Source organism: Aspergillus pseudonomiae, assembly GCF_009193645.1.
Source record: "Aspergillus pseudonomiae strain CBS 119388 unplaced genomic scaffold BDV37scaffold_19, whole genome shotgun sequence".
Lineage (NCBI taxonomy): Eukaryota > Fungi > Ascomycota > Eurotiomycetes > Eurotiales > Aspergillaceae > Aspergillus > Aspergillus pseudonomiae.
This window is the reverse complement of record NW_022476011.1, coordinates 172,563-189,648: the sequence shown is the minus strand read 5'-3', so window position 1 is coordinate 189,648 and position 17,086 is coordinate 172,563. Positions and strand designations below refer to the sequence as shown.

Genomic DNA, 17,086 nt, shown 5'->3' with positions numbered 1-17,086 from the left:
AGCTCTATAAACGATTCTCTACGCTGTTATTATTACATTCGGTCTCGAGCCGCGTCGCGCCATACAAGTTCCCCGCCATAGCCTAGCCTTGGCTGGCAAGCCCATTGAAGAACACCCTCTTGACTAGATATCGGATTTTGCCGCATTTCTACGCAATCTCAATACACGAATCCTATATTGAAGAAAAGACCTACCCTTGACTGGCCAGATATCGCTATACCGTCTGCGATGAGTCCTCAAGGCATGACTCGCAAAAGGCCTGCTCCCGGCACATCTCCAATCGCTCATCCACAATTAGGCCCGATCTCCAACTATCCGCAACCCTCTAACACCCAGCTCTCAAACGACCAGTTCTTGCAATGGGGCCAGAACACTTCCTCGAATGTTGTCAGCCCATCTTCCTTTTCTGATGCGAATCCTTATGGCGCTACAGCATATTCGGCAGGTCAAGACGTGCCGGCACCTACAGCTACTGCATCTACACAACTCGCACGTAGACAGACACCAAATCAACTGGTCAGCCGGAATCGCGGATATGAACAGACACCGACCCCCTTGTCTGACCATGGGAGTAATACTGGAGAGCCTGGGGGGTGGGGGGAAAGCTTAGATGAGCTCTACCAGCGGGCGTTGGTTGCGAAAAGGGAGGTGCAGGCCAAGAGGAAGCAGATCCCCCCATTCGTTCAGAAGCTAAGCAGGTATGGTCTAAGCGACGTAGAAATTGAATTGATGATCGATGGCTAACGAATCTCCAGTTTCCTGGACGAGTCTAAGAACACAGACCTCATTCGGTGGTCCGATGACGGAAACTCCTTTATCGTGTTAGACGAGGACGAGTTCGCAAAGACCCTGATCCCTGAACTTTTCAAGCATAACAACTACGCTTCCTTTGTCCGCCAGTTGAACATGTACGGGTTTCATAAGAAGGTGGGGCTCTCGGATAATTCGATGCGCGCCAGTGAACGAAAGAATAAGAGCCCTAGCGAGTATGCCAACCCATACTTCAAGCGGGGCCACCCCGATTTGCTGTGGTTGATACAGAAACCTAAGAACACGGGAGGGCAAGGGAATAAGTCAGGAAAGTCCAATATACGCGTGAAAACTGAAGAGGTGGATGAACATGAGAATGATGATTACGATGATGTCCCTGGTGCACGAGACGACCGATCCCGGAACCGACAATTATCTCTAGTCCAAGGAGGGAACATTATGCCGAAAGATCAACTCGCGGGGGTTTACCGGGAGTTGCAGGCTATTCGGCAGCAACAGCAGGTCATCTCCAACACAATTACCAAGCTACGGAGGGAACACGAGCAACTCTACGCGCAGGCCGCCAATTTCCAGGAGCAGCACACTCGGCACGAGAATTCGATCAATGCGATTCTCACTTTCCTGGCGACTGTCTATAATCGCAGCCTTCAGGGACAGGAAGGGCCTCAAAACCTCGCCAACTCTTTTGCTGGAGCGATCTCTCAGGATCAAGGCAATGTAGTCGACATGGGAGATGACTATTCGCTGAGCACCTTAGGTGCTCAGCATATGAACAGCCCTGGAGGACCGCGAACAATGAAGAAACAACCCCTGCTTCTCAAAGCTGCGCCATCAGAACGACAGAGCCGCGCAACAACCCTCTCACCAGCCGCCAGTGCGTATGAGGGTCCACAACCGCGGGGTCATACTCGCCAGCCGAGTGCCCCCCAACACGGTCATATTGAAGAGGTCTTTGATAGCAGCCCCCGGCCGAAAGAGACACAACCGCCCCAAACCGAACAGTTTCCTCAGCGGGATATCATGTCCGTAATTCAGAATAGCAATGCACGAAATGGAGGCCCACCCACAAGCTTTGCGGACTTTCCCAATGTATTGTCGTCGCTGGAAACGTCAAATGGCAACGTTCCTCTTACTCCCAACCAGCGCGCGGATATGCTCCGTCTCATGGCCAACGAGACTAGCACGGGTGACTCCAATGTACCTGTGTCACAGAACAATGCCCTAATAACCCCCACACCACCGCCAATGCCTCTCGGTTATTCGAATCGTCTTGCGAGCACCCGCGCGGAGATTGACAACCTCGTGAAAATGCAAGCTGAACAAGATCGTTCAGTTCAGAATTTAACAAACCTTCTACAGCCGCTCAGCCCAACAGGGACAATCCCGGGCATGGTAACAGGCGATGGAAGTGTTCCTCCTCCCCCGCTAGACCTCGATCAGATTTTCAATAATGACTACTTCACGGACATCGCGGATCTTGAGCATAATAAAAACAACTTGGACTTTGGAAACACCACGACTGCGGTACCCGCTACGGCACCAAGCGAACCTGTCACGACAGGTGCAGATGATAGCGTAATCAAAGATGGAAACGACTTGTTTGATTTTGACCATATCCCTGATAACGGCGATCTATTCGAGGGACCGGACCAACAGCAACAGAACCCCGGTTTCTATAACGGCTACGATGGCAGTGGCTTTAATAATACGATAAATCCGGGTGCTGGCAGAATCATCGAAACTCTTACCGATAGCGAAGCGACCAGCCCAAGTAACACCGTGGACGAGCCTGCACAATATGGCGTCCCTAACGGGGGCAAAGATCTCCAGGGAGGTAAGGGAAACGGCGGTAGCGCGAAGCGGCGCAAGAAGGCTTAATATTGTTAATATACCATACTAACGGGGTTGTGCGTCTGCAACAAAGAAAGGGAAACCACTCTGAAGAAGCGAAAGACGTGAATATGCGACCATCCATTGGGAGTTTCGACCTCAAACCACTATCAATTTCCTTTGTTCTATTCTCGTTCCCTACCCACTCGAAGCGAATAAACGAGGCATCTTTGGGTCAAAAAGGTACAAATCGAGTCCCATATATTCATCTTTACCTCTCGTCAAAGCGATTCGGTCCTAATACGAGACAGACCGGTTTTCAGTCTCTTGGTCTGAATTCCGATGACGCGTGCGACTAGTCAATATTCTCTTACATATACAAGCAGCCTACAACTGGACTTTCACTAAGGACGGTGATTCTTGCAGATCCGTCTTGGGATGTGAGTCGACCGGTGTCTGAAATGAGTCCGGTCTTCTCTTTCGACAACACTACGAATAAGGGCGTTAGGATTCGGCGGGACAACCAAAAAAAAGTAAAGGGAGATATGAGCATGGGAAGGAGTCCCACGTGGAGTGTCGTTAGTTCTTACACCGCTGTTGAGATACTTATCTTCTGGCCGTGGTGCGCCACAAGGACCTCTCCCATGATCTCGTTCTAATCATCCTTATCACCTGTTTTAATGACTTGAGTACATAGTTATGACTGAGCTTCCAGCTATGACCTGTTTGTCGATGCTTATTGATGTACATGCATTGTTTTTCCACGAGGTATTAAAATGCCTTCACTGTTGTTAACTTTGTACGTACTCCTGCAAAGCTCAACAATGTCTCGAGATATATAGATCTACACCATGGCATGAAGACTATTCTATGGTTCCAAAGTACATACGTAGTCATTCATATACAGTAAACTATTTCCCTCTCCGTGCCTTGTCCCATTCTAGGTTGCCTGCACGCTCACGCTTCCTATCTCGCTCCCGATCTCTCTCAAGCCCTCTCCGTTTCCCGCCAACGTATTCCTTCTCCTTCTCCCGCGGATCAATCACCATAAGCGAGTCCGCATCTTCCGGATGCTCCCGTTTCCAGTTCAAATCCTTCCCAAGCGTATCCTTGCCAAAGCGCAACTCATGCGTCAACCAGCCCTCCTCATCCTCCGCCGCACCTGCCTTTCCGCCCTCCGCGGTTTGATCATCATCCCATGATTGACACGATTGGCAATTCGCGATAAAATGAAGATCACAGAGCTGGGCCTCCTCGTCATCCGCTTCCTGCGTCTCAGTCGAAGGTTTGGCATCCTGGGCGGTGGTTTTGTGGGTGGGTGCGGACGTCGAATCGGCATTTTCAAGCTTAGCCTTGAACGCATTGAAGAGTTTAAGTGTTTCATTGTCCGCTGAGCTGAACCCTGTTATCCCGTTTGAACCGTTGGTTGAGACCGATGTGCCCGGCGGAGGGCGTCTGCGGCCCCGGATCGCCGTCTCCGGGATCATGGCCTCCAAGGCGGACTTCTTGGGCCCTGTATCCGCAGGGCCAGTGTGGGCAGTCCTGCGCATGGAGGCTTTGAGATTCTCGATTTCGGCATTGGTGCGCGAGAGGAAGGATTGCTTCGGTGCTGCTGGTTCGGGGGAGCGGTCTGGCGATTCGGGTTTGGGGAGGGGGAGCTGGGTCTCTGGTTCGGGGGTTTTGGGGCGATGCTTGGGCTCTGGGGAGGGGGAACGCGGGCGTTTCTTCGTTGATTTCGGTTCTTGGGCCGGTTTGTGGGACTCGGGGATGTTTGTATCCGTCACCAGGCTGGAGTTGAACTTCGGTTTCGCAGGTCGAATGGGCATATCTTCATCGCCCTCGCCGTCATCGCCGAAGCTCAGGAGTGTCTTGCCACCCTTATTCTTCTTCTTCTTTTTCGGCGCGGGCTTATCCTCCGTCCTTGCGGTCCGCGTCGCCGTGATCTGGCGCTTCTTGATCTTTCCAGCCAGCGGGCCCAACTCCCCGATCTCGCAGGAGGTGATCTTCACCGGGTACACAGGCCGCTCCGTCCCCTCGACCCGCTCGGCCTCTGCAATCTTCACCATATTGTAGATACTGTCGCCCTCGATGCGCCCGAAAAGCGTACACTGCCCGTTCAGCTCGCGCTCCGTATTCCCCAGCGTAATGAAGAACTGGCTCCCGTAGCTCCCATCCTCGCTCTTCGCCATCCCCACCAGCCCGCGCCGGTTATACCGCAGCCGACTGTGCAGCTCATCGCGGAGCACGACCTTCTCGTTCGGGTCCCGCGCCTCCGGGTCGTACTCGAACTCCGGGTCCTCGTAGATCGATGTGCCCCCCGAGCCTGTGCCCGTCGGGTCGCCGCCCTGGATGATGAAGCCGGGCACCACGCGGTGGAAGATCGTGTCGGCGTAGTAGCCGTCCTGGCAGTGTTGGAGGAAGTTCCGGCATGTGAGGGGGGTTTGCGTGGCGAAGAGGGAGATGTGGAGGGGCCCGAAGGTTGTGTTTAGGGTTGCTGAGGCGGTCGGGTTTGGTTCTGTGGTGTAATGGGCGGACATTTTGAGGGTTTGGGAGCGTTGTGGTTGGGTTGGGTGTTTGCGCGTTTGGTTGGAGCTGGAGCTCCGTGACGGATGGGTTCAGTTGGGGGGTGCGAGGATCGTGTGTTAGATGGTGAGGCTATTATGTGCGATTCACATTATCGGGAGACCTCCACGGAGTAAGCGCTGCGTGGGGTTTTGGGGTGAGGGCGATTGCGGTCGAGGGAGAGAGGATGTGTCTCGGCGGATGTCGAAGCTTTTCGGGGAAAATTCATTTGATAAATTGATGTGGTCACGTCATGTCACGGCCGCTTTGTTTTTCTGGATATTTACAACTTTGGTTTCTACATACTTGCCATACACAGTTGAGATCCGCTGTATGTGTTTGAACTGAGTACTTGGATTTCTTTTAGTGGTTCTTATGGTGGAAGATATTAAGCTAATTTTGGTAATGTACTTAACGGCGTGTTTAATGGGTTGAGAATAGTAGTTCACATTGTTAAGCGCAACTTTTACTATCTAGTCACTGCTAGTGAATGATACTGTGTTTATGTCCAGCTTATTCCATTGTTCTAGAAAGAGTATATTATAAAATGACAGTCGTTAATCAAAAGTGCCGTAAACATCTTCGTAACATTGGTACATATCTGGGCAACTGGGCAGGTCAGTCAAGAGGAACTGATACAAAGGACAAGAGAGGCCTACTAGACGGGATCCTGCCCGAATATTATATGCCACATATACTCCATGACTCGTCCACTGACGTCGTCTGGTAGTTCGGTCTCCATAAGCCATTGGTGGTATCGCACATAATTGCTCAATGGGCGCTGCAGCACCTGTGTTCTCGATACCGCAAATTGCGCGCAACAGGGGGTTGCGATGACCTCTGGGACATCGGTATTGTTGAAGAACGTCCGCCAAACTTCAGGGAACACCTGCTCCGGCAGGTGCTCTTCGTCGCTTAATCCGCGAAATGGGCGGATCTCGTCAGGACAGCCCGGGTTGGGGTTACAGCGCAGGTTTGCGTAACCGTTGCGCTGGACGAAATCTGTCTGCAACATCTGGGCGGTTCGCACATTGCTGTGGTCGGAAAATTCCGTGTGCCAGGCTCTTGGATAGCCGTCCCGGTGGCTGTGCAGGAAGACGATGGTTGATGGGAGGTCATCGTAATTGTCGATTATATATTGCAGGTACACACTGGCTTCTTTTCCTTTGTTCTTGGCTACATGGAGGGGTGCTTCAGGGTCATCCACTGCATAGATCGCGTGCTGCCAGCTGCGTTGATGCGTTAGCTCCGCCGGCTATACATCCAGAGTGTATGCCTTACCTGGGCAACTCGTTCACTATCCAGTCCGTGTCATCCTCTTTCGTTTTCCCAGCAACAATAACGCGATCGATTGCTGTGATTTTGATCTGGGGGTGTTCCTGATTGTTAGACGGCTCAGCTCCCCTGTGCCGTGAAGGCAACAGATCGGTGATACTTGGTCGCTTTTTCCTAGTGGTTGGGGTATTTCGAGAAGTGGTGGGAGTTGGGGCAGTCGTTGTGTATCCCAATTTGATCCCATTATGCCAACGAGACAACTGGTGAATTTCCAACGACGGGGTACTGAAGCGTCTCGCGAGCCACACAAAGGAGCAGAGCAGCAGAACCGCGATGCTAAGACGCTCGATTTGGCGCATCCTGAGCTCGATTCAGGTCTCGTTCATTGCGCCACGATCTAAGTACGAACAGCTGTTGGGCTATTCAAGTCTCCGTTTTCGGGTGCCATGACAATGATTAGGTGAAAACGCGTCAAGTGAAAGAGGGAGCAGGGGCCTCAGTCCTTTATCCAAGGCCGAGAATCACTGAATCATCCTTTATTCCCAACACCCAATGACGTGCACGGAGTCAAGGCTGGATAGCCCCAGCGTACCATTTGCAGGAACAGCTTGCCGGGCACGAGACTGGTGATGTAACGTTGAGTCGACAAAGGAAGTTAGGTGGTATTACCACTTCAGACTGCTAGACCTTGAAGAATTTGCATTCTGAATATCACAAAACAAAGAGATACCAAACTCATGCAGAACGACTCAATCTCTGCTTAACGATCTTCACGATCTCCCTCCATTCCATCATCCCGCCGGACCCCACATCACCACACGCGAGCGATTTCTCAATGGGCCGGAGGACTTCAAACCAGCCTTGCACATTCCCATTGATTTCTTTAACCCCCCAATCTTCTTCCAGGACGCGCATCTGCTGTGCGGTCACAGGATGCATCCACATTGCTGTGTTCATCGCGGGAGCGACAAGTATCCGTTTCTTTCTCCCGTCGATCAACCCCGTCGTGTCCCATGCGCGTACAACGCTCGTAAGTAGATTGTCGGACATCCCGTGGACCACTTTCGCCAGTGAATTTGCGCTCAGTGGGGCGATAACTAGTAAATGAGCCCATCTACGGAGGGTGATGTGTAGTATGTCTGAGCCTCGTGTCCAAGGCTCGGTCCATTCATCCTCGTCGTGGAGGACCGAGTCGACGTTGGGAAGCGATGAGAGGGACTCTACCGAGGGCTGCTCCTCAGACTGAGCACGAAGGAACTCAGCGGCAGCTTTGGTAAGAATCACCCGGATTGAGATATTCGGATGGTCTGCGAATGCCGCAATGATAAGCGGTAGCTTTATTGTGGCAACGGAACCTGTTGCAGCCAGAAGTAGATGCACCTTGCCATCGTTGAGTGACGCGGCAATCTCTGTTGCTGGTGACTTTTTTGTTGCCATGATGGTGATGGGTGTGTATTGTTTTTAAGTCTAGTTGGGAGAAGGTTGATATGATCGGCAAGTAACGGGCGAGATGGTTATATATTTCTAATCCAATCCGAGAGGCTTGCGCTAGCGGCTATTATATAGAGTTAACCTACTATAGAGAAGCATGCTCGACTTAAGATACGCTCGCACGCAAAGGATAGGACTCTTCTTGCTTTGTTATTTTTATACCAGATATACTGAGAAACCTGTCTTAATAACAAGTTTGCCCTATGGCTTGCGATCGAATATGATCCATGTTCATACAGGGTAGTATCAAGCCTCTTTTTATTGTAGGATTATATAGCCAAAATGGAAATCGGTCTTCAACAAGTAGCCGGGCTAGCTCAATCGGTAGAGCGTGAGACTCTTAGTCGTCACGGTATCTCAAGGTTGCGGGTTCGACCCCCGCGTTCGGCTTCACTTTTTTTGTTTTGGTTTTTTTTTTTTAAACATTTTCTTGGTGGTAAAGAAAGTTAAAAGTACGCATTGGCGATGCACGGTACCACCGGAGCAAACCAATAACCCTGGTTACCCAATTTCCAGCTGGAATTACATACTTGCATTACATTCATTTTATCACCGACTGGCCCAGAAGTGGATCAATACGACCAGTATAAAAAAAGAGTGCGGACCTCCTACCCAAAGCCAATGATATAACAATGTTCTTGTTACTCATCATAGCGTCTGGCTAAGTGCATATATCTCTAGAACAACTGTTTTATGTTGGTGTTATTCATCTCCATCAGCTTCAACGAAATCGGCATCCATATCCCTTGGCTCATCGAAGCCAGAATTGTATATCTCTCTTATCATTTCCAGACCGAGACACCACTCTTTCAATCGGTGTTCATCCCAAAATAAAAATCCCCAATTGCGTAAGGCACTATGACCATATCTCCAAAGATATATGGATGCATCTTCTTGGATCGTACTCAAACACCAAGTCCAAGCCAAGTTGGGACTATTCCAGTCCGTATCTGATAGGAAGACCCTGCCACACGTGCCTTCATCACCGAAGTCTATGTCATACTCCTCTTTACGGGTGGTGCGGTTAGCGTCCAAAGCATTAGCTATGAAGTCTACTGCCCCGTTCAAAGTGCCACGGAGTATGGCCTTCTGCTTGAGCAAACGTTCTTCTCGACAGGCTATGCTGGACACATGCATCCAGTGATAAAGAAACTCCAGCCCCAGAGAAACGTAATGATCTCTGTGGTCGTCATCGATCTCTAGATCAGCCAAGTTAGCAAGGTTACATTACATTCTTTGGTTGTCAAGGGTTATACCGTGATCATAAAGGTGAGATAATGGATCTTCATTCTCATCGGGAAAGAGCTCACACCAATCATCGAAATTAGTTGCTCCAGGCAGTTCTTCATATACGCGAAAGATATACATCAGGACACATCGGATTTCTTCCATTTCCCATGGTGCGAATAAACTGAGGAATAGATCCCACTGGGCATCAGACTCGACATATATATCGTTAAGCCGATCTTGCCCTTCGAACCATAGAAGCCCGTTGCTGCTGAACAAGAGCCGGTGAATTTCTAGCCGGTAGATTGCTCGTTGCATCCGAAATGTTTCTGGTGGTGATAATGCAGTATCCTTCCCCTTTGGCTTTTGGGTATCTGGCCTAAGCCCGAAGAAGGAGTGGACCATATCTTTTAAGATGAACTCCACTATAGTATGAAGTCGAGCCATTTCAAGTAGATCGTATTTCGTCAAAGAGGCAAACACTTGATAAACGTCCAACTTCTGATCTAGGTATTCGTCTGCAGAATAGGAGTATGGGGGGTTCAGTATTGCACGCAGGGGAACGTATTTTCTCAGAAACTCCTCAGCTGCCTCTAGAGCAGGCTTTGGGGCTTTGCATCGGTCCTGCCGCCCGCGTAAGGCGATCAGCGCAGCAACCGCATCGACCATGACAGGCAGCTGGAGGCATCTTGCAAGGGCGGTTGACAGTAGTTGTTTGCGCTGGGAAAGATACAACGCATGGAAGCAGGGAGAGGCATGGACCAATGAATTCAGGGAGGCAAGGTCTGGGATAGCATACAAAATGGCTGTTTTCATTTCGGGAGGCAGGGCCTCTAGTGTGACTGATTCCATTTTCAGAGACATGAATGGGATCAAACTATCTCGAAGACGAGAGGGAAACGTGATTTATGTGACATTTAAGTGTCAAGACCCGCTCTGTGAAACGCCGCTCGAGACCTACTTGACTCTGGAACAATCAGGCCCCTTCGTCATCTAGCTTTTGGAAATGAATATCGCGTTACAGCCAAATTCCCGCTCCGCCACTGCAAGGTCCCGTTGACACAAGCTATGTTTGTCTATCCTAGCCAATTCAATATGTCCACCTGTTCCATAATTTCGAAGTTCATTAGTCATATCGGTGGCACTTTACTTACAAGCACTGTACCATTGGAGAGAGTAACAGGGGCAGGTTCGGTGTTCATGACAAATTAGATGCTCATTTGTGTTGCCTCAACGATTCTAGGTTTCACTTGTGTTGCCTCTACGAGTTCAGATGGCTTTGTTTGCTAATCTATAGACTCTAACGAATACGAGCTTAAGATCAGAGGATAGCAGCTAGTTGGCTAGGAGTGTTTGTGGCCAATAACAAAATGTCTCCCAGCGCTTCGACAAACATCCTCCAAGGCAACGACAATGTCTAAGCTCGCCATGTATTTAATATAGAGCATACTGCACGTTTTCTTTGGCTGCTAGATGTCTATATATATTCTTTCAAATCCCATTATTCTCTCTACCTTTACAAACCCAAACCGATTATACTTCCATTAATATTCTCTTCTTCCACAGAAACAGCAACGCAAACCTCTCCAGCGTATGAACCATGCCACGCTGGACTGAACACCATCAACGTGGCTACGATGCTTACTATGCTCGTAAGACCGAGAATATCGTCTATGCGGCGCTTGTCTAGGACCTTCTCCAAGTTCTGGTAAAATGCAGAAGCGTGTTTCATCTCGTGCGCCTTGGCCTTTTGAGCCTCCAAGACCTTGGCCATCATGAGATGAGCTGAGTGGTCCGCCATGTTGTTGGTTGCCTCGGTTCACTTGTTTGACCTGAGATCGATGATTTTTGAACACTAGAGAACAATTGGATACACACTTTTATATACTTGCACCTTGCACATCGCAAAGCCCAGAGCGGCGACGGCACAGACTCAGAGCTAAGACGGACTGACGGGGAAAGGGAACGCCGTCGACACAGCCCTGAGGAAGACGGGTTCAGCACCGTTAACAGCAGGAAGACCGAGTTCGTCCAGAAATATTGCACGGTGGAGGCTGAAAAGTCATTCTGAATACTTTGCGGCGAATCAGACCCATCCTGCAGATTCTCAGGGGTTTTCTACCGGAAGGTATATAGGTAAAACCGTAGTCTCCAGGGCATGCGTGACGGCGTACATATGAGAGGGATAAGAAGGCGAGGTAGAATCCCACCCTTTTGCCTCGAGTAGGCTGGGATATGGCAAGACCCCGCTGGTTCTAATATGAAGGAGGCTAGGAAATCAGCAACAAAGCAAGGGCGCTGGCTACAAAAGTATTTATGGATCCGATCCGTATCAAACAAAGAGCGGCTTCCGCTCCCGATGGTACTCGGCGAGTCAGGGGCCAAATCAACCGATTCACGAAAGTACGATGTAACCCCTGTGCATAAACGCAAATTTACCCCTCTACCTGACACTAACGTTGACCACGACTCTCCTGCACTTCAGTCGACTCCAGAATGAACGCTATCGACTCGGCAGATTCTTTCTGGGGCTCTTCAACTTCGAGGGCCAAGTCAGTATACCATCTTGCGCGTTCTTTCAGTTGCTGACCTCAACAAAGCTTCTGCGAGATAGACTACGCCGTGAGCCGATACATCGCCGAGTTTGTCAACAGCTTGACAAATGTCGTCTACAGTAAGATCCCGGAAGGTATGTGGAATTATGATCTAATTTCTCTTCATCAGTAATCTACGGCCTGTACGGGTTGCGCCAGCTGCGACGGAAAGCAGACACACATGGTGATTCTTTACGTGCCCTTCCCTACTGGGGCTTAATAGCGGTCGGTCTGTGCTCGTTTGCGTTCCACCTCAGCCTCAAATACCACACCCAGATGAGTATGTGCCACGTCTTTCCCACGTCAGCTACTTCTAGTATCTGGCTCATTATTCCCTCTGCCAGTGGACGACCTCTCGATGCATTTTGCCACAACCCCAGTCCTACATCGCGTCTTGACGGCCAATTCAAATCGCCGAGACTCTATTGTCGTGGCTATCGCACTTGCTTCCATGTTGCTCTTTCTGGTAACATTCCATGTGATAACCGATGAGCTGGTCCTCCACTCCGTGTCCTTTGTCGGCACGGTGACCGTCATTGGAGTTCACACTATACGTCTCGTCAATAGCCGGACGCTGCCCGGATCAGCTGCCCGGCGACAGATCTGGGGAATGGTTCGGTTTGGAGCAAGTCGGTAATCCAATCGTACGACAACATTCCAAGAGACTAACTGGCGTTGACAGCGATTTTCAACCTGGGGTATTGGCTTTGGCTGATTGATCAGTGGGCCTGCGGATTCTTGACAAAAGCGCGAGAAGCAATAGGGCTTCCCTGGGCTTTTGTACTAGAGCTTCACGGGTGGTGCGTTTCAGAAATCTTCCGTGTTCTTCTTCCGTATGACGCTAAACGCATTGGTATAGGTGGCATATCTGTACTGGAATCGGGGCCTATATTTTTATCGCCGTGGTAGATCACCTTGTCGCCAGCGAGGATCTAAGTGATATCCAACAATCATTCACCTGGCCAGCTTCCTGGGCGTCGACATCAGTTTTCGCAGGACGAGGATCGTCCGTAGACAAGGACGTTAGCGAGAAACAAAAGTGAAATCAGAACTAATTTTATAGGAAGCCCCTAACTTTAGGGGCCACTCATAAATATTAAGCCTTTCCGAACCCCTCTCGCAAGATTGTCTGTGTTGATATTTCCAGCCGATGCGTCGAACAAGGCCTGCTGGTCCTCGCCATGGTCTTTTGGCGAGAGATGAAGCAAGGTGGTTACACGCTGAAATTGTGCTCGTATCCACGCCTGCTGCCCAGGCCTGAGAAAGCTTGCTAGTAACTGGCCGTTGTCTTCCGAGAAAAGGGTCAATAAGTGGCTCAGCGGACTCATTATGTGCCAAGGACCTTGGGCGATAATAGGGTACCTGTGGTCGTCTCTGCATCTTCCGGCATCGTGGTCCTTCGTATTCAAGCTCTTTTTACCCTCCGGTGCTGGTAAGGGATGACTTGGGATCAAAATTTCCGAGTCGGTAAAGTCTGTGATGGTTGACTGTCTGGTTCGATTGCCAAGGAAAAAGGGGACGCTGTAGCACACAGAATCCACCAGCCTTTGGAGAGTCTCTTGGCACTCGCATATGTTGTCAACTACAGCTGAGGCTTGATCTTTCGTAAGCTCAACTTGAAACATGTGTATGGTCTTCTGGAGGCAGTCGACAGTAATCTTGAGGAGTAAGAGGCGTTGGAAACGCCATAGATTCCAAATGTTGGCAATCTGGCAAGAAGGGTAGACCTCACAGACAGACCGGTAGGTAGGAATAGATTCATCGATATCTTGACCAGGTGTGAGCTTTCGCGGCTGCCAATGGTCCGGCACGTTTTGTGCCCAATCAAGAAGCTCTTTGTCGATGCGCTTCGCCTCTGCTCTCCAATCTTCTAGAACTTGGCATGACAAAAGCATGGTGCCATCTTGATTGACTAGGCGTATATAATTGGCCTGAAATCCAGCGACAGATACTCCAATAACATCAAGGACTGAGCTTGGGTTCTCGGACGCAGCCATCAAGCGTTTGCCTCCAATCCACGAGTATGCGATGCTCTGCACGGGCCTTTTCTGGCGCATCGCCGACGAAACCTCGGTATGAAGCATGAATCTCCGAATGTATGCGCCGTTCGTCCCATTCATACGGTCCGCTTCCGCAAATTGGAGCAAAGACACTGCGCCGTTGTGGTGGACCCGCGAGGGAGAGCGAAGGTCGTATACAGCGGCAACGCTCTCATAATGCTGCAGCACCAGCGCCGCCAGCACGGTTGCTGGATTCCTCCGTTGTACGCGGTCGTTTACTGCATTGCGCATACACGCGATGGCCTCGGTGTAAGCCTTCCGTGATAATTGGAAGCCCCTAACGCTACGCCTCCACAGAGATAGTATCCCTGCAGCGACTGCGGATATGGCAAGCGAGAGCGGCGAGCCCTGCCGCTCGGAGCAGTAGACGGGAATCAGGATCTCGAAGAGTCCCCGCGCAGATTCCAGATTGCGTCCCATGCCGACGTAATACTTGAGGAAGAAGGGCACGGAGGTATCGGTCTCGGCCAGTGGACGTGGGCTAGGCGCATAAGCCCGGCCCTGATCAACTGAAGTGAAGAACTTGTGGGTCTGGTCTCTGAACTTTAGGTTGGTATACTTCGTTTGGTAGCCTTCGCAGTGGAGTCCAAGGCGCCGACAATGCCAGCATTCAGGTTTCGCCTCGTCGCATTTGACACGTCGTTGTTTGCACGTCACACAGCCTTTGGAGCGTCCTCGGTTCACCATGATGACGTCTAGATGCCAGAAAGAGAGTTGGTTTTGCGACGAGTTGGCATGAGCGTCACGGTACTATTTAAGTCTTTTATCCCCGACTCCGCCAAGAGGTGGCACAGCCGGTGTTCGTCGATCATTCGGTAGTCCATATCATTCATGTCATAAATTTAGTACGGCGTCCAACAGTCCACGGCAAGTTCCGTGAAGGTTGAACCAATGATCAGGCTCCGTCGCAAAGGATACACTTAATTTGGCTTAGCATGCCGATCACTTAGCTTGCCTAAGCCTAAACTCCATGCGGTTTAGCCTGCGAGTTCTATATAGTAGGGCTCAAGTATAAGTAGAGACAAAACATCAGTTGCGAAAGTAGGGAATCATTCAATGATATCAAGTCCGTTTTACAATTATAGGATCGTCTCTTCTTTTCCGCCATGAAGGTCTCTTCTTCGATCTACATCGGCACGTTGTTGGCTGCGTCGGCGCATAGTCGCCTAGCCGATGCTGCTGTGGTGGGCAACACCAGCAACGATCAGCCCATACTGATGCTGAGCTCGGATCCGACGTTTCACTTTGATCTTCTTATCCCCCTCGCCCAAGCCACTGCTGGAGGTGGGGATATCAATCCTATTCTGGGTGCCGCCAAGAACATTAAACCTGGAGACATGGACTCGTTCACGCAAGTGTTCCTTGCGCTGGCCAAGGAGACCAAGGCCCACGCCGAAAACCCGGACAATGCCTATGACCCCGTCAACGTCCGGGACACCTGGTTCTCGGCGTCCCAATACTTCCGTCGAGCCTCATTCTTCCTCACTCACAACTGGAGCGACCCGCTCATTGATAGCCTATGGGCGGAGCAGACCGCAGCCTTTGATAAGGGCTTAGCCGCCTTGCCGATTCCTGGTGAGCGCATCCGCATCCCAGCTCCCAAGGGAAACTTCACAGTGGAGGCCATTTGGTACGCCGCCTCCGAGCGCAAAGACGCCAACCTGCCCACGTTGATTGTCGGAAACGGCCTCGACGGTTCGCAAGAAGATTCTTACCATAGCTACGTCGCTGCCGCCCTTGCGCGAGGGTGGAATGCCATTACCTACGAAGGCCCGGGGCAGAACACGGTGCGCCGAGAACAGGACCTCGGGTTCATCCCAGACTGGGAGGTTGTCGTCACTCCGGTAGTAGACTACCTTCTTTCCGAAAAGTCGAAGGCTGTGGACCAAGACCGGATTGCCATTCTGGGGAATTCGATGGGTGGCTACGGGGCTACCCGTGCAGTGGCCTTCGAACCCCGACTTGCCGCAGCAGTCCTCATCGACGCGGTCTGGGACCTCTATGAAGGGTACGCGCTACAGATACCGGATGGTCTCCGGGAAGTGTATGAGGCGGGTAACACGACGCAATTCGACCGTGAAATGCTCTCGCTGCGAGAATCCGGAAAACTCTCCACCGGCGCCGCCTGGGGCTTGGACTACGGCTTGTGGGCGTTCAACACGCACTCCCCTTCGGATTTCTTTACCCAAACCAAGCAATTCGCAGTGAAGGATTTCATTCACAAGATTAACGTGCCTGTGTTTGTGGGCGCCGCCCAGTACGAAGACAATTACCCCGGTCAGCCGGAGAGGGTGAAGGAGGCTCTGGGCGATAAGGGTACTCTACATCATTACAACGGTGTCGCTGGCTATCACTGCCAGACTGGTGCTTCGCAAGAAGTGGCAAGAACTGTGTTTGCATGGCTGAACAAGACTCTGGGCTAATGTGTGAGTTTGCATGGAGACGCGTCGAACCTGCAATGTACCTTAGATTCAACTAGGCCTCTGTACATGCTTTTTTAAAGGCGAGAAAACAGCAACATCAAGCGGTTGAATCTTATGAGAAGTGTGTGTGTGTGTGTAGGCGTCCAGATTGGTATAATATTATGTTCTGAGTAGATTTGATCGAATCGAGGCGTTATGTAACTATGGTAGAGATCTAGAAATAACTAAAGGGTGTTTTCCCCACAGATCGGCCGATAGTAAGAGGTGTACCATAATTCTGCAGCTTCTGTTTCTCTCATTTTTTTTATCGTATTATGGAGGCTACCGCCAGGTGGGAGGGGAAATTCAATCCACGCCGAGAAGTAGTATCAGGACTCCCATCATTGACGCAGTCAGACAGCCCAAATAATGATGCCGATTCTGCCGAAATCCGAGGCTGCAAATTGTCTCAGAAAAGGCCCAACAACAGTACGTGAGCTCAGTCGGCTACTGGTCAGTTCGTTCCGCACTGGTGGACCCGCTCGACAGCTCATGCTCAAAAGGGCCAAGTGAAGCTTTTCTCAAATAAGCGTCGATCGTCCCCGTCCGGTCCTTTCAATCATTGGCCATAGTGAAGCTAAGCCCTGCCACTATGTTCAATACGAGGACCCCGGCGGAACGCCTGAACCTAGTGCAAAAGTACTCCATAAAACGTAACCACTTCGAAATGCATCCTGATGTAGACCACCTGCAGGCTTGTCAGTCTTGTGCCAGGAATACATACCACCGTAGACAGGACAGGTATACAAACGATGTTGGATGTTTCTGACAAGACCATTGGAGGGCTGCGAGTTCACGGGTTGTCGGAGAATAC

The 17,086-nt window shown here is 50.7% G+C and overlaps 8 protein-coding genes and 1 non-coding gene across 9 annotated transcripts; 4 read left to right on the top strand and 5 right to left on the bottom strand.

Annotated features, from left to right (window-relative positions):
* Positions 1-228: 228 nt before the first annotated feature.
* BDV37DRAFT_292566 (uncharacterized protein) lies at positions 229-3,080 on the top strand (the record flags this gene model as incomplete). The annotated part of the gene is made up of 2 exons (XM_032089209.1): positions 229-698; positions 756-3,080. 2 exons carry the CDS (start codon positions 229-231, stop codon positions 2,647-2,649), a joined length of 2,364 nt encoding a protein of 787 aa, XP_031943334.1. The 3' UTR covers positions 2,650-3,080.
* A 401-nt stretch (positions 3,081-3,481) lies between these two features.
* On the bottom strand, positions 3,482-5,390 carry cwc27 (putative peptidyl-prolyl cis-trans isomerase). The gene has a single exon (XM_032081467.1). The coding sequence runs from the start codon at positions 5,136-5,138 to the stop codon at positions 3,513-3,515; it is 1,626 nt and encodes a 541-aa protein (XP_031943333.1). The 5' UTR covers positions 5,139-5,390; the 3' UTR covers positions 3,482-3,512.
* A 5-nt stretch (positions 5,391-5,395) lies between these two features.
* BDV37DRAFT_292564 (DUF3431 domain-containing protein) lies at positions 5,396-6,985 on the bottom strand. The gene is made up of 2 exons (XM_032089208.1): positions 6,445-6,985; positions 5,396-6,392 (listed from the first exon to the last, which is right to left on the bottom strand). The coding sequence occupies exons 1-2, from the start codon at positions 6,795-6,797 to the stop codon at positions 5,822-5,824; spliced, it is 924 nt and encodes a 307-aa protein (XP_031943332.1). The 5' UTR covers positions 6,798-6,985; the 3' UTR covers positions 5,396-5,821.
* BDV37DRAFT_72485 (putative flavoprotein) lies at positions 6,860-7,919 on the bottom strand. Its single transcript, XM_032091123.1, has one exon. The coding sequence runs from the start codon at positions 7,873-7,875 to the stop codon at positions 7,174-7,176; it is 702 nt and encodes a 233-aa protein (XP_031943331.1). The 5' UTR covers positions 7,876-7,919; the 3' UTR covers positions 6,860-7,173.
* Positions 7,920-8,235: 316 nt separating this feature from the next.
* BDV37DRAFT_t75 lies at positions 8,236-8,319 on the top strand. The gene has a single exon. It is a non-coding gene; the product is annotated as a tRNA-Lys (tRNA).
* An 837-nt stretch (positions 8,320-9,156) lies between these two features.
* Positions 9,157-10,008, bottom strand: BDV37DRAFT_270220 (uncharacterized protein; the record flags this gene model as incomplete). The annotated part of the gene is made up of 1 exon (XM_032084519.1): positions 9,157-10,008. One exon carries the CDS (start codon positions 10,006-10,008, stop codon positions 9,157-9,159), a length of 852 nt encoding a protein of 283 aa, XP_031943330.1.
* Positions 10,009-11,652: 1,644 nt separating this feature from the next.
* Positions 11,653-12,793, top strand: BDV37DRAFT_281256 (ceramidase; the record flags this gene model as incomplete). The annotated part of the gene is made up of 6 exons (XM_032086783.1): positions 11,653-11,708; positions 11,757-11,845; positions 11,881-12,030; positions 12,095-12,379; positions 12,433-12,550; positions 12,610-12,793. The coding sequence occupies 6 exons, from the start codon at positions 11,653-11,655 to the stop codon at positions 12,791-12,793; spliced, it is 882 nt and encodes a 293-aa protein (XP_031943329.1).
* On the bottom strand, positions 12,398-14,417 carry BDV37DRAFT_243714 (uncharacterized protein). Its single transcript, XM_032081466.1, has one exon. The coding sequence runs from the start codon at positions 14,228-14,230 to the stop codon at positions 12,827-12,829; it is 1,404 nt and encodes a 467-aa protein (XP_031943328.1). The 5' UTR covers positions 14,231-14,417; the 3' UTR covers positions 12,398-12,826.
* Positions 14,418-14,916: 499 nt separating this feature from the next.
* BDV37DRAFT_292558 (alpha/beta hydrolase family protein) lies at positions 14,917-16,244 on the top strand (the record flags this gene model as incomplete). Its single annotated transcript, XM_032089207.1, has 1 exon — positions 14,917-16,244. The coding sequence occupies one exon, from the start codon at positions 14,917-14,919 to the stop codon at positions 16,231-16,233; it is 1,317 nt and encodes a 438-aa protein (XP_031943327.1). The 3' UTR covers positions 16,234-16,244.
* Between the last annotated feature and the right edge of the window lie 842 nt (positions 16,245-17,086).